Raw genomic sequence first — 15722 nt, forward strand, 5'->3', positions numbered from 1 at the left:
TAAAATTGCATAATTCCAGGGTACATAGCTGTGGCCTCGGACCCTGGCTTTTTTGACCCTAAAAACAAAGCAAGTTAAACCATCATCATTTCAGGTGACAATTTTAGGCCTCCCAAAGCAACATTTCAACCACACTCATAGTGCAACATAATACTTTTAAGAACGCTTTTAAATCATGCCACGTAAGCAAAAAGTGTGTTATGAAGAAGTGAAAATCTAGTGCAATGATATGACTCAACAGACCATAAAAGCAACAACATTGGGAATGACACAGCAAAATGACATTTGAATTTGAAATGAGGAATAGGTCAGCAGAGTTAAAGTAAACAGAACACTGTTCCAAAGTCCTCAACATCCCACTGTTTGTCTTAATCTGGACCCTGAAAAAGCCAATAGACCTAATGGGTCACAGTTCATATAGGGTGTCCTTAAAATTTATAAATTGAGAAACAGTCTTTTGACTGACCTGCAGTTGCAGCACCAGCTTGTTATCTGCAGTTGTGCTTCAAGAGTCTGTTCTGGCATCAAAACTGAGAAGATGGGAGCGTATTTGATTTTGGTGGGTCTGCTGTATATCTGCAGCCTCTCCTTTGCTCAAGGTAATCCATGTAATTTCAGCACTTATGGTAGAATGTATTTAAACTTGTATGTAAAAGTCAGACGTTAACATCTTATGTGTAAAAGATAGACATTATTAACTAACTAACTAACTAAACAAGTAAGCAGATTTCTTCTTTATTCAGACTTTTCTCATAACTGAGCTCTCAAGTTATGATCAATATCCGGTTTTAACAATTTTCTAATACTTGTTAAATACATCTCTTGAGAAAAAGCCTCATTTTAGATCTTGAAATGCTTTTTTTCTCTCTCACTGCATTTATACTTATTTGTCTGAAATAATCTGCTCTTGAGGTTACAGTAAGACTCAAAGGAAAACTTTACTGGCTTATAATCAGCTTGCAGAATTTCAGAAATTTGTCTCAGTGATCAAGTTAAAACCTTAACTCTGTATTTTATCTAGCCAATGAGCACAGCAAAAGAGCTTCTGATGAATGATTCTTTTCCTCCTTAATATTGTAATATCCAGATAAGAAAGTGATTCATTTCTTAGAGAAAAAAAAAGACTGCAAGCAGCAAAATTTATCTTGTGTGCATAAGATAAGAAACTATTCAACTCCTGGGACTTCGGGGGCTTTGTATAAATGTGTGTGTTTTCTTCTCCATTTATTTAGACTGTAATCAACAGCTTCTGGAGAATGTGGATTTCCCAGGAACAGACATCACATCTCTCTACTCTCCCGATGCTGAGCACTGTCGGCAGCTCTGCACCGAGCACTCCTCCTGTCTCTTCTTCACCTTTATTCGGGCTGACTGGACCAGAGATAACAGGTACCGAACAAGCAGTACACGTTATTAGATGTAAGTAAGTGACACTAATCAAAAACAAATTCCTATTTTTTTTAATACTAAACTACCATAAACTGGCAGAAGTCAGGAAAGTGCTGGACATAAAAAGCAAAATGCAGTTTAACTGCAGTGCAGTTTATGACTTAAGCTCTTTTGTAGACAGAAAGACAGTTAATAAATGTCTGTTATAAGTCTGTTCGTCTTTAGATTTTTATTGTCTTAAGACATTTAGATTTTAGTTTTTCAAGGTTCAAAAGTAGAGTATTAATAGACATCAAGGTCTTAGCCTAGAGGAAAGAGTGAACAGAATCTGTTTGTATGACAAAAAATAAACATTCATAATTTAAACACAGGAGTGTGCAGCACCTTTTTTAAAAAAATTATTTATACTCTTTAATGTGTTTTTAATATATTTAATAATTATTTTAAAATATGTTCTAACATTGGGCCACATGTAGCTGATAAATCTGGGTCTATAACAGGGTTAAAGCATGGAGACAATATTTAATGTTCAGTGGGTTAGAGGTGTTCTCTTTTAGAATTGCAGTGCAATGTTAAAACCATATCTGTTTTTGCCACAACTGTTCTGACACATTGTCCTCTTCACTTCAAAAAAATTAAAGTCAAAGACACAAAAAAACATCTGCCCCTCTCTGCAGGCATTTCTACTGCTACCTCAAGAGCACTTCCACTGGACAGCCCAAAGTTCGGACATCACTGCTGGGTGTCACCTCTGGATTTTCTCTGAAATCCTGCATTCACGAGTCACGTAGGCTTAAAACTGCTTTGAACCATTATGAAAACCAGTATTTAATAAGTGATGCATGGTCACATTCCTCTTTCTTCTCTCTGTCTGTCTCCCAGAGCCTTGTTTGTCTAAGGTGTATCAGAATGTGGACTTCTATGGTGCAGACTACCAAGCCTTGTTCACAGCGGACTATGAGGGGTGTCAGAGAGAGTGCACACAGGATCCTGCCTGTCAGTTCTTTACCTTTGTCAATGGGGTCTTCACACCAGAGAAGATCAGGTAAAACTGGATCGCCTATTACACAGCTGTTGAAATTTCGTAATTTTATCCTCTCCCACTAGTTGTTACACACATCTTCTGAGGCACTGGGACAAGTCAGCAGTGATGGTTCCTGAGGGTTTCAGGTCAAGAGTAAATAAAGGGGTGTTTCCACTAGCAGGTCGGTTTAGTTTAGTCCAGTATGCATTTTTTTGAGTTTCCATTGTGAAAAGTTGTGGATGGTACCTTTAGTACCTTTGGAACTATTCCCTCTTTTGGTCACCACTCTGCTTGAGGTACCTAGCACACTGATCCAGCACTAAAAGACAAAGCCAGAAACGCTGCAATCAGTCTCTTTGATCAGTAGAGAATCAACACTCTGTGCTCAGAGCTGAGCTGTGACTGGTTTAACCTCTGTTCATAACACGACATGAAGTTTTATATACATTAGTAAACTAGAATTGCAATATAAATATATTATAAAATTTCTTAGATGACATACACTAAGAGTAATGAGTTGATTGTTAAGGATTTAAAAATGTATATTAATTGTGAACTGATTATGTGAACTGCATATATTCTACTCTTCACCTGGAGAAAAAAAACTTGGCAAAGAGTCGTCATTCCTGTGCAATCCAGCACCACTAAACCCCTGCAGCCCCACTCTGTGAACGATTAATGTGGTGCAGACTTCACTCTGTATCACCTGTGAACAGAGAAGTACAGCAAGTGCTACTGGGGGGAACAATGAGTGACAAAATCCCCATCCACGTATAAGAATTCTGTCTGCTGTGGAAATGCTCAACAGATCTACGGTCGTGGTACCTATTTGTAGGCGTTACTTTAGGTCCCTAAGGTATTATACTGAAAGCCTTTGGTGGAAACAAAGCTTTAGACTTCCCCGGTCGCCCAATCATGCTGCCTCTTGATCCACAGCCCCTCCCTGCACACACACAAAGTAGCCAGTTGGTGAGAGAGCGGCGACAGGGGGTTGGTTGGTGATGAAAGCTGGCTCCTGCTGCTGCTAGGATCAACCAGTAGCAGAATTCAAATGCAATTCTGAGATTTCAACCATTAGAGGGCAGTCATGATGCTTATTTGTAACACAATGCTTAAGATTAGATAAGATAATCCTTTATTAGTCCCACAGTGGGGAAATTTGCAGTGTTACAGCAGCTATGAGTTATAGAAACAATATAATAGCCAAAAATAATTACAAATATTAAAAAAAGAATAATAAAAAACAAGGTGCCAAATAAATAAGAAAACTTAGCACTCAAATGTCAAGATTTGGTCTTGAATAAATCAACAACACCACTAAATACTCATATATATTGTTTTTTTTAGCTGAAAATTGGTTTGCAGCTTGAGTTACTATTTAATTCGACTAATGAGAAGGAAGATTTTGCTCAGCTGGCACCTGCAGGGAGGTGACTTGTTATGGGCACCACAATTCTCTAATTATGATATTTCTTGTTGTTGTTTTAGGTACAAGTGCCACCTTAAATTCAGCTGGGCAGTTCCAAGGACTCCTACTGTAGAAAAAAAGGCTGGAGTAATATCTGGATTCTCCCACAATATACAAATGTCTCAACACACAAACACAGGTACACAAACAGTCAAAGACAAAATATTAACAACTTGCCTTGCAGGTTGCTATGCATGCTTTTTTAATTGTATTTCATGTGTTTTATGCAGCATGTCAGGGCAAGCTTTTTCCAAGCACTGACATCCCAGGAAGCGACCTCTTGGCTCTGCCTGCAGCCTCTCCTGAGCACTGTCAGTCATTGTGCTCTGCTCACCCTTCATGCACCTACTTCTCTTTTGTCAGGTACTGTGAGTTTGACAAAACCCTCTCAGAGTGAAAGAAATATTTATATAACTTTATTCTCTGTCATGTAGCAAATTAGGCAATGAGTAATTATGAACTGCTGAATAATACTAGCCTTTTTGTTGTTCCGGCAACTTACTTACAGTAACTATCCTACTGTGGTTAAATATACATTTTCAGTCACCTCTGCTCTTTGTATATTATTAAAGCTTTCATCTTCTTTCTCTTTTTTTCAGTACTAACTTTAATTGTCACCTGAAGGGAAACAAAAATGACATGGTGATGGTAGCTAAACTAGGAGTCACATCTGGGCTACCAGCACACTTCTGTCAGCTGAATCACAGTAAGTATATTAAAAACATCAACAATATGACATAAAAAGGCTTTAAAAAGACACTCTGCCAAAGCTGGACTTTTTGTTGTCATGTTTTGTCTGTATTTATGAAAGAAAACTTTCATTGAAATGCAACATTGTTCAGTAACATTTTTTTTTTCTCATGTTGCATTGTTAAATGTCAAAATCATAGATATCATCTTTCTTTTTTTTTCCAGAAAAAAAAGATTTTTTGAATGCCTCTTAAATTAACATCAGGCAGATCAGTAAAAAAATGCAGTAATTATAAGTAGTCATAATTTTAAATAAAATGCCACCCTTTATGTTATAGTAAGAATTTGGGTAAAGTTGTCACTTATTCTGATTAATGTATATCATTTCATGTTTATTCCTTCAATTTGGGTCAATGTAAAATTGGTCTTAAATTAAATTTCGATCTATATAAAATGTCTTAAAAAGTCTTGAATTAAATTTTCCTTAAGTATGGAAACCCTGAGAAATTTCAGAAACAACCATTAACCAAATCACAGCCATTTTTCTTTAACATTGCATGAAGCCTAAATGTTGAATGAACATGTTGTTATTTTCAATTTGGTTATCATGTGATCTGAAATTACAAAGACTGAAATAATTAAGCACAAATGAATGTTTATGTATTTATTCTTTCAGTTTAGCCAATAGCAGCAGTCTAACCCTGTTCCTCTCTGTTGACAGGCTGGGTTAAGACCGTTCACGATGGAGTAGATTTCCGAGGTCCAAGCATTCGCTATGAGATGGTGGACGATGCAGCCACATGTCAGAGGACCTGCACTGACGATCCTAACTGCCAGTTCTACGCCTATGTCACTGAAAGCTTCTTTGACAGAAATTACTGGTACAGTGTTCTTCATGCATGCAAACGTGCATTAACACAAATGTTGTTAAAAAAATGCCCCATTTTATAATATGATGACAGCTGCATTTGTGGACCCCAGTGTAAGATGCAGTTTTGGATTTTGTGTTGCAGGCGCCGCTGCTATCTCAATCGTGTCATCACCATGCCTAATCCTCCTAAAATTACCAAACTGGACAATGTTGTGTCAGGCTTCCACCTGAGGAATTGTGTGTAGAGTGCTACACAAACACACACACACACACACACACACACACACACACACACACATATACAACATTGTTTAATCCTTTAACACATGTAGCAGCAGGGCATGTAGATGCAGCAGCCTGTAGCTGCTCAAAGCCCTGCTACTTTTTTGTTATATTTCGCTATATTTTTCTATTTTTTCGGCACCATGGCCCCTTCTGCTGAAGCACGACTTTTCTACAATAGAGAAGTGATTATCAACATCAGAAGTTGTGAAGTGTGAAGTTGTGATTATATATTTTTTTTTTTTGGTGCTTATTTTCAGGTAATTTTCTTGCAAGTTTTTACATTATTTCTTTTAGATCTTATTAATATGTTTTTGAAAGAAATAAAGCCACATCGCCTGAATATGACACACACTTTGTCCTGATCACTTCACAAAAACAGCAAAATCTGTGTCTCTGGCTTAAAGCTGCACCTGATAGACATTTAGAGGATTTAGGATTCATTTTTTCCCCTTTTTTTGTAAATGTATCATTTATCAAGGAATAAGCTTAGATATTGCATTAGTTGGTGGCACCTTTGGCAGCAGCTACAGCCATAAGTCTTCTTCTGCATGACACAACAAGCTTTGCACACCTCTCCTTCATGGACAGCCATTTTCAGGTCTCTCCAGAGATGTTTGATTGGGTTCAGCCCGTGGACGGGCTGTGCCACTCAAGGACATTCAGAACTGTCCCTAAGGGACCTCTGCGTTGTCTTAGCTGTGTGCTTAGGGCCATTGTCCTGTTATATGGTATGTGCACTATGATACACACGCAAACTGATTACAAAAATGTGATGCCCACCACCGAGAGTTGGTCAGGAGACAATACTGAATGTATTTTCATTGGGTTTTACATTTGTGGATGAGAATAGATGTGTATATACTACGGTGGAAACAATCAAAAAAGTGAGTCTAACCAAATGAGAAATGACTTACAATTTACAGAAACACAAACAAATTCAGGAGTAAGGTTAATGCTGATAATAACAACGCAACCACTGTGGCACAATATATGATAAATATTTGAAGTGAGATTTGCAGGAAAACTGACAACAGAATAAGATTTCCTTCAATACATATTCAGTACATACCAGTGATGAAGAGAGGATTCAGATCCTTTAAGTTAAAGTGCAAATACCAAACTGTAGAAATACTCTGCTACAAATCGAACATTTTACCTGAGTAAAAGTTAGTAAGTATGCTCAGGAAAAAAGTTTTTAAAATATTTAAAATTGTAATTTTAATTTAAACCAAACAACCAACCAAAAGGAAGAATTATTTTGAAAAACAAACTTAAAAATATTTACATAAATAAATTTAAAAAAAAAATAGAAATAAAAAACACCCCCAAAACTCAGAATGATCTACAAACAATACAAAAGTCACAAAAAAACGTATTTTTTAACACCCCCAAACTCAAAATTATAAATAAAATTTTAAAAAATCACAAAATGATTTAAGAAAAGGAAAAAAACTACTACAAAACTCAAAATTATTTAAAGTCAAAAAAAGACTTAAATGTTTATCAGAAATAGTTGTAAATCATTTTTTCTGTCAATCCACTGATTAATCAACTTGACATATAAAGTATTTTTAAATGATTTATATGCAAAAATATTAATATCACTAAAGCATTGTCATACAGTGACATCTGGTGGCTTTATTCAGACAGCCAATGACACATCAGTTAATTAACACAGCTGACCACAAACGGCAAACTGAACATGAACAAACAGCGGCAATTTAACAGTTGTTACGACCATTAAACAGTAGGCAGGAGCACGACTGAAAATACAGTCTGCCATGTGAAGTTAATGGTGAATAAAGTCAAGAAAAGGGGGAAAGTTGCGTCAGTCAGGTGGTACGATGATAAGCATTGCACCCTACTCTTTGTGGTGGGTAAAGACGGACAATATTCTTCAGACTCTCTAACAAGTACAAGCAAGAAACTGCACAGGTATGTCAAAAACTCAGTCTCTGTTGTTCTGAGTGTAACATAGACAGATAATATAAGTCTCACAGTGTTCTGGCACTAAACATATTTTTATACTGAGCACATTGGCTTGATTTCTTTTTCAAAACATGGGGAGAAGGCAACAAGGAACTCAACAAGACATGGCCCAAAAATTAGCAAAGAAAAGTTTTAAAAAGTTACGGTTACAAGAAAATAAGCCTCCCATCCTCAAATAAAGAAAAACAAATATTAAAAAATGCTGAAAATGAAAAAAAAGTGTTTTTATTTTATTAGTTTTTTCCTGTAACACAGCATTAAATAAAAACGTATAAATATTATTATGATATTATCAATGTAATTTTCAATTAATTTGATTAATTAATCAATTAATTTTTAAAACATTAATTTTCCAATCATCCTCTCCTATTTTTAAATTGTTTCCTTGTCACCTTTTACTAATGCATTTTTATGCATGATCCTTTGTTTGAGCCTTTGTTTTACTGACAGCCACTGACTGAATGTGTCACCTACAAGTCATGACACGTGTCAAATATAAACAGTCATTTGACCTGTATTTAACTACCTGTTGGATAACAGTGATGTTTAAAGACATTAAATTTCCCAGGCAAAGTAAATACATGTATGATCTGGAAAGTGACATAATATTTAATAAATGGGCAGGTTATTGTTTGAAAGCATAAAACATGCATGTTTGTTATTTTAACCTCAGATAGAGTTACTGAGAATTAATCCTTTTTGGCAGTTTGAGAAGTGATGTTCAGCAACCTGTGACAACTGTCACCTTATAACCTGTTTAACCACTCAGCTTTAAACAACCCTCAGGAATAACTTGGAGGTCTGGTGGCTCCTCCGGTGCATTCTGATATAAAAAAATTAAAATTTCAAACTCACAACTGTCAAACATTTCCCTGTTTTACTCATTGTTGAACGTTGACCTCGGTGCATAAGCCTTTCCCTCCTCCAGGCACTTCTACAGCGACGCCCTCTATGGTACGTACTGTGATGCCAGTTAGGAAAAAAATGTGGTGTATTTTTTGTCATAAAATAGAGCAAATAGACATAATCTAAAGACATTTTCAAAAAAAAACCTTTTTTGGGGGAAACTTTTTGGGGTACGTTGCCTCAAGGCAACACTGTACCATTATGGTAAGTTATGAAAAAAATGTATTTGAAACACCTGAGAAAATATTTAGTTAACTCAACAGGTTACAATGTTACTATTTGAAATGTAAAAAACATTTAAACATTTAAACATAACTCCTTTTATAAGATTGCGTGTCTGCATGTTGCCTGCAGGCAACATCATACCATTGTGGAACAACCTATTGGAATGAATACGTCGAAGAGTCTAAGCATGTTTTATTTAAATTAATATGAACCATTTAACAAAGCAAACTATCATAACCTTATGCAAAATAAGAAAGTTATGTCAAATTCCAGTGTTTGATTTCTAGTGTGTCATTTGAATGCTTGTTTTCAGTTTCATTAGTATCAACAGTAATGGGCAAGTCGGGCTGTAATAACAGTTTGTTTGTCATCGTATTAAATAATTTAAATTAGAGAATATTTGTACAGGATTCAATTTCATTAATTGTTCTTAGTCATGGAATCATTGATGACAGCCTACGTGGCGATGATGTTATTGAAACAGGATGTTTACCCTCAGTAACGGATGTGCTGTTCAGACAGGAAGCAATGGCACCCATGTGTAGAGTGTCATTGACATGGCATCTCTGGATACACTGCCTGGCCAAAAAAAAAGTCGCCAACTGGATTTAACTAAGCAAATAGGTACAAGCCTCCTATTGGATAATTACTGCATGGGCGATTATCTTTCAGCTGGCAACAAGTTATTTAACCCCAACTGGTGCAATGAGTTGCTTCTCATTTCCTAAACAACCATGTCAAGGGTCAAATCATTGGCATGCATCAAGCAGAGAAAACATCTAAGGAGATTGCAGAAACTACTAAAATTGGGTTAAGAACTGTCCAACGCATTATTAAAAACTGGAAGGATAATGGGGACACATCGTCTTCGAGGAAGAAATGTGGCCGGAAAAAAAACCTGAAGGATCGTGATCGGCGATCACTTAAACGTTTGGTGAGATCAAATCGAAGAAAAACAACAGTAGAACTCAGGGCTATGTTTAATAGTGAAAGTAAGAGCATTGCCACACGCACAATGCGAAGGGAACTCAAGGGATTGGGACTGAACAACTGTGTAGCCTTAAGAAAACCACTAATCAGTGAGGCTAACCAGAAAAAAAGGCTTCAATTTGCTAGGGAGCATAAAGATTGGACTCTGGAGCAATAGAAGAAGATCATGTGGTCTGATGAGTCCAGATTTACCCTGTTCCAGAGTGATGGGCGCATCAGGGTAAGAAGAGAGGCAGATGAAGTGATGCACCCATCATGCGTAGTGCCTACTGTACAAGCCTGTGGGGGCAGTGTTATGATCTGGGGTTGCTGCAGTTGATCAGGTCTAGGTTCAGCAACAGTATGTGCTCAAAGAATGAGGTCAGCTGACTACCTGAATATACTGAATGACCAGGTTATTCCATCAATGGATTTTTTCTTCCCTGATGGCATGGGCATATTCCAAGATGACAATGCCAGGATTCATTGGGCTCAAATTGTGAAAGACTGGTGCAGGGAGCATGAGACATCATTTTCACACATGGATTGGCCACCACAGAGTCCAGACCTTAACCCCATTGAGAAACTTTGGGATGGAGAAGGCTTTGCGCAGCGGTCAGACTCTACCATCATCAATGCAAGATCTTGGTGAAAAATTAATGCAACACTGGATGGAAATAAATCTTGTGACTTTGCAGAAGCTTATTGAAACAATGCCTCAGCGCATGCGTGCTGTAATCAAAGCTAAAGGCGGTCCAACGAAATATTAGAGTGTATGACCAGCGTCGACACAAGTTACACACCATTATTTTTAATTTTCAATTGTTTGAAAACATGCCAACCTGGATAAAAAAGACTTGATAGGCTCAGAGGCATACGACTGAGATGGATCAGACAATTTGGAATTAGTTCTATACTGGAACCAGTTCTCGATTCCCATCCTTTTTACGTAGAATTACGAGATATAAAAAGATAAAGTAAATGTTGAACGTGTTTTTACTCCCATTTCAATGTTTTAGAGGAGATTGGCAGCAAATCACACCGGTCTGAACAAACTGCATTAAAATCCAGCTGGTTATGGATGTTAAAATAACCTTTGACAGGGGCTCTGGCCCCTTATATATTTAGTTTTAGAGGTTTTTAGTTTAGTTGATTGAGAAATATTTTCCTTCAAATGATGGACATGAATTTGCAGAGATATCAGCAGATGAAATAAGATCCTTGCTGGTCTAGCTGGTAGGTTGGTGTTACTTTGTTATTGCAGATGGAATCACAAGGACAGTGGTTACTGCCAAACAACTGTCACTATGGGTGTCGACAATCAGTCGTGCAAATCAATCAGGAGTATAAATGTGTCCGTTGCAGTGATACTTTTAAGGCAATTCCTGCAATTGCTGAAGAAGTTTTTTGACCACAGTTGTGGCTGAAGAATCGCTTCCTGGCTTCAAAACCTTAAAGGATGGGAACACTTTTGGTTTTGGTGGGTCTGCTCTGCCTCACTGGGGTCTCCATGAGTCATGGTAATATATCCACTTTTTCCTTGCTCTATGTAGTCAGATATGTGAGTGTTGGTGTATATCTTACCACTTAGTGATGGTTTGCTGATGTTATTTGAAGAGTATCAGCTTTCGCAACACGTGGGAGAAATAGAGTCCCTCAGGCTCGACTCAACAGGTTGAGAAATTGAGAAATGTGGCTTTTAAGTAGCCTCAGTGTGTCCGAGTTTGACACTGAATGTAATAGTTAATGAATAATAAGTTGCACTGCATCCACTTTTCATAATGTCTGTTGTGATTTGTAGCATTTATTTTCCAATGTTGCTCTTTGGTCAAGTGTCGTTTTTTTTATGTGTATTAATGTGACAAACAAACAAAGTGAAACAAAGTGAAATCAAGTCAAAATCAAATCAAATTGTTTAGTAAAATCAATATTACCATATATGTACAGGTAAATGCGTCTGTGTTCCTCTTTCTTTTTTTGTCCAGACTTGAATTTAGGCCTGTGTAGACGGGAGTTTCTGCAGGATGTGGATTTCCCCGGATCAGACGTCGTACAGCTCTTCTCTCCTGATGCTGAACACTGTCAGCTGCTTTGCACCCAGCACGCCCGCTGCCACTTCTTTACCTTCCTTCGTGCGGACTGGAAAGGACGTGACAGGTACAAAACTAGAAACTGATAAAGGAGTGATTAATAGGTAATATATTTTATTTAAAATACTTTCAGAAACATAACACTGAAAATAAATCAGAACTGAAAGTTCTAACAAATACACAACCTTCGTCTAACCACAGCTGCCCTAATGCCTTTGCCTATCTTGTTAAATGCCTGCTGTTGACCTCAGTACACCTGTCTTTATCTCCACCAGGCACTTCTTCTGCTACCTCAAGGCTGCTCCCTCTAGAAAGCCGCAGGTTCAGAAGAACCTGCAGGGTCACACCTCTGGCTTTTCTCTGAAACCCTGCAACCCAGACCCAAGTAAGTGTAGAACCATCATGAAAACCATTAGCAGTTACAAATGATGTGTGGTGAAACTCCTCTTAACTCTCTGTTGGGCTGTCCATCTGCCAGGCCCCTGTCTGTCTCGGGTGTATCATAACGTGGACTTCTACGGGGCAGACTACCGAACCTTGTTCACAGCAGACTACGAAGAGTGTCAGAGAGAATGCACACGTGATCCTGGTTGTCAGTTTTTCACTTTTCTCGAACAGGATTTTCCACCTGTGAAGTACAGGTAAATATAATGACCCCCGTGTCCTCAATAATCATTTGTGTTTAACAACTAAAGCTGTGTTTCCAACAAAAGCTTTTGGTATAGTACCTTTGGAACCAAAAATAATCTCTACAGACATGTACCTAGACCTTAGATCTGTTTAGCATTTCCACCGCACACAGGTTGTTGTCACTCGCTGCTCCGTCCAGCAGCACTCTCTGTGTTTCCTTGTTCAGTGGTGATACAGAGTGAAGTCTGCACCCTGTTTATCATCCACAGAACGAGACTGCAGAATGAAGTAAGAGTCTTTCTCAATGGGAAGTTTAAAAAAGAGCGTTTTGCACTGACTGCAAAACGCAATAGCAGGGATTTAGCCCTGCTGGAGTGCAGTTGACCGACGCATTTGTAATGCAAAATAATTACGTTGAAAACATGATCAAAAAATGTCATTAATTACGAATACTTTTTAGTTAATACTATTTCATTTGCAATTTAAAAAATTAGTATTAGTATTATTAGTATAATATTTCTTTTAAATGCTCCACTAATTAGTTATCCAAAAGAGACAATAAAAACTGATGGAGTGGTTGACGTCGTTGTATTGAAATTTAAGGTGTGTTGATGGATTCACATCCTCATCTCATGCACTGAGTAACATTATAAGTAAACGTTCCACCTTAAAAGTTGCCAGCAGTTGGCCAAGTGAATTAAAAATAATAATAATTCTCAGTCTACAGCTGCTAAGTGTTAACTGGTTAAGATAAAGAGGCAGCAAAACATCCTTTTATTTTATAATTATAGTTTACTTATGTATGTAGAACTTGTCATGTTATGAACAGAGGTTGAACCAGCCACAACTCAGCTCTGAGCACTGTGTTGATTCTCTACTGACCAAACAAGCAACTGACTGCAGTGTTTCTAGCTCCACCTTTTTTACTGGATCGGTCTGCTAGGTACCTCAACAGAGGGGTGACGAAACATTGGGACAGTAACGAGCAGTTTCATCGGTATCATCCACAACTTATCATAATGCAAGTGTAAAAAACTGCATATCGGGAAACACGGATATTGGTGGAAACAGGGCTAAAGGTTTAATTCCATCAGTAAGAATGCCACCTTGGTATTTTGTAATAATATTGTTTTTGTTATGTACAGGTTCAAGTGCCACCTTAAATTCAGCTGGACATTGCCAAGGACACCTAGAGTGGTATCAAAGCCTGATCGAGTATCTGGATTCTCCCACAAACTACAGATCAGTCAAAACTTTAACAGAGGTAATCAAACACTTCTAACAAAGGTAGCAGCATTAATTGGAGTATTATCCTGCAAGTTGTTTTTATGCATCTTTCTTATTGTTCTGCTTGTTTTATACAGTATGTCATGGAAAAATTTTTCCAAACATTGACATCCCCTCGCAGGACATCCAAGTTCAATCCTCAGCTTCTTATCAACATTGTCAGGCACTGTGCTCTTATCATCCAAAGTGCACCCACTTCTCCTACGCCAGGTAAAGTGTGCTGTCACTGGTGTTGTGCATGAGAAATGTAGAATGACAACAGATACAACTACATTTCATTTATAAGAGTAGAGAAATATTTCTAAGTAATCTTAGTCTTTCCTCCCGTTAGGACAACAGTTAAACATTAATCAGCCCCATCAGGCATCAAATTTGTGAGTGCTTTCATTGAGTAAGGCTGTGGGCATGCTCACTGGTGTTTTCTTACACCTGGGGCACTTGGCATTGCGCAAGTGGGGCTACACCAATACAGTGGCCTTTTGATCGAAGTGCATTAAACTGTCCAGCCACTGACCTTACATTGTAGAATAATGATAGCAACGACTGAGGATGTTTCATGTCATACATTATTTTCTAGGTTACTCATTACGGTTAAAACACCACATTTTTTTCTGCTACCAGCAGGTGGGACTTTGCCGCACTTGCTGCAAAGTAACCTGATCCTATATACACAACACTGTAACTGTCACAATTTCTGCCAACCTACTCTGTATTATCTGAACATTACTAAACCTGCATTTACCTGTGTTGTTATGTTTGTGATGTTTTCAGTCAACATTTTAAATGTTACCTGAAGAATTACCACGAGCTGAACAAAAGGTACAGAAAAGGATTCACATCTGGGCTACCAACACGCTTCTGTCACCTGGATACCAGTATGTACCACATCCCAGATCTGTTCCATCCAAAACATTTGAATCATTTAACAATTATAAGGCTGTATGTGTGTATTTGTTGTGATAACTGTGTTGTGTTGAGTTTCTGCAGTGTTGGCTAACAGCAGCAGTGTAACCCAGGTTGTCTCTGCTGACAGGTTGGCTGTTTCAGCGTTATGAAGGAGTCGATTTCCCATTTGATGACATTGGCAGAGCTCATGCGGCTAGTGTTGAGGAGTGCCAGAGAATCTGTGATGAGGAGCCCAACTGCCAGCACTACACCTACGTCCCTTCCAGGTTCATTTACTTTTCTTAGGTTCATTTAGTTTTCTTACAGTTATAGTATGCCATCAGCCTCCAGAAACCAGCTACATCCTCAATCAGATGCTATTGTTTTTGCTGCTTTGTAAATTTTAATCGGGCAGATTTCTGTTTTTACATGGATTTTATCATGTGATATCACTGAAGATGCATTTGTTGATTTTGTGTTCTAGTCACTTCTGCTATCTCAAGCGGGTCATCACCATACCCAATCCTCCCAGGGTAAACAAGTTGGCCAATGTGGTGTCTGGCTTCTCCCTGAGGAGCTGTCAGGAGAAATGCTTGGATTGATTAATCAATTGCATTAAACAGCCAGTGAAATAAACACATAATCAGTGTAATCCATATAACACTATACACACTATAATCACTATACTATACTCACTATACACTATAACACTATAATCCAATAAATGATTCAGCAGCATGCAATCTGTGTGAATTAATTTATTTTCATGTAACACTTTTCTCTGTTTTCTCTCACTTACATTTGTCAAACAGTTAAAAAAAAATCAATAAAGTTCAACTCAGTTGGCTTTATTGGCAGGACATTTGACATGTGTTGCCAAAGCACAATTACAGTTAAAATACAGTGAAAGGAATTAACAACAGATCACATTAATAAAAATATTAGTAAAATAGAGTTAAATAGGTTAAACTTGTAAAGAAAATAGAAAAATATATGATTAATGTTTGTTTTAGG

The 15722-nt window shown here is 37.6% G+C and overlaps 2 protein-coding genes across 2 annotated transcripts; both read left to right on the forward strand.

Annotated features, from left to right (window-relative positions):
• The first annotated feature begins 440 nt into the window (after positions 1-440).
• Positions 441-6072, forward strand: LOC121957411 (coagulation factor XI-like). Its single transcript, XM_042505976.2, has 9 exons — positions 441-599; positions 1233-1389; positions 2067-2176; positions 2272-2434; positions 3902-4020; positions 4112-4244; positions 4481-4587; positions 5293-5452; positions 5585-6072. Exons 1-9 carry the CDS (start codon positions 539-541, stop codon positions 5685-5687), a joined length of 1113 nt encoding a protein of 370 aa, XP_042361910.2. The 5' UTR covers positions 441-538; the 3' UTR covers positions 5688-6072.
• Positions 6073-6219: 147 nt separating this feature from the next.
• Positions 6220-15451, forward strand: LOC121964504 (coagulation factor XI-like). Its single transcript, XM_088090176.1, has 10 exons — positions 6220-7662; positions 11182-11336; positions 11802-11973; positions 12182-12291; positions 12385-12547; positions 13682-13800; positions 13901-14033; positions 14595-14698; positions 14857-14995; positions 15193-15451. Exons 2-10 carry the CDS (start codon positions 11276-11278, stop codon positions 15308-15310), a joined length of 1119 nt encoding a protein of 372 aa, XP_087946302.1. The 5' UTR covers positions 6220-7662; positions 11182-11275; the 3' UTR covers positions 15311-15451.
• Positions 15452-15722: the final 271 nt, after the last annotated feature.

This window comes from Plectropomus leopardus, chromosome 17, assembly GCF_026936395.1.
Source record: "Plectropomus leopardus strain MGB_pleo_1.0 chromosome 17, ASM2693639v1, whole genome shotgun sequence".
Taxonomy (NCBI): domain Eukaryota; kingdom Metazoa; phylum Chordata; class Actinopteri; order Perciformes; family Serranidae; genus Plectropomus; species Plectropomus leopardus.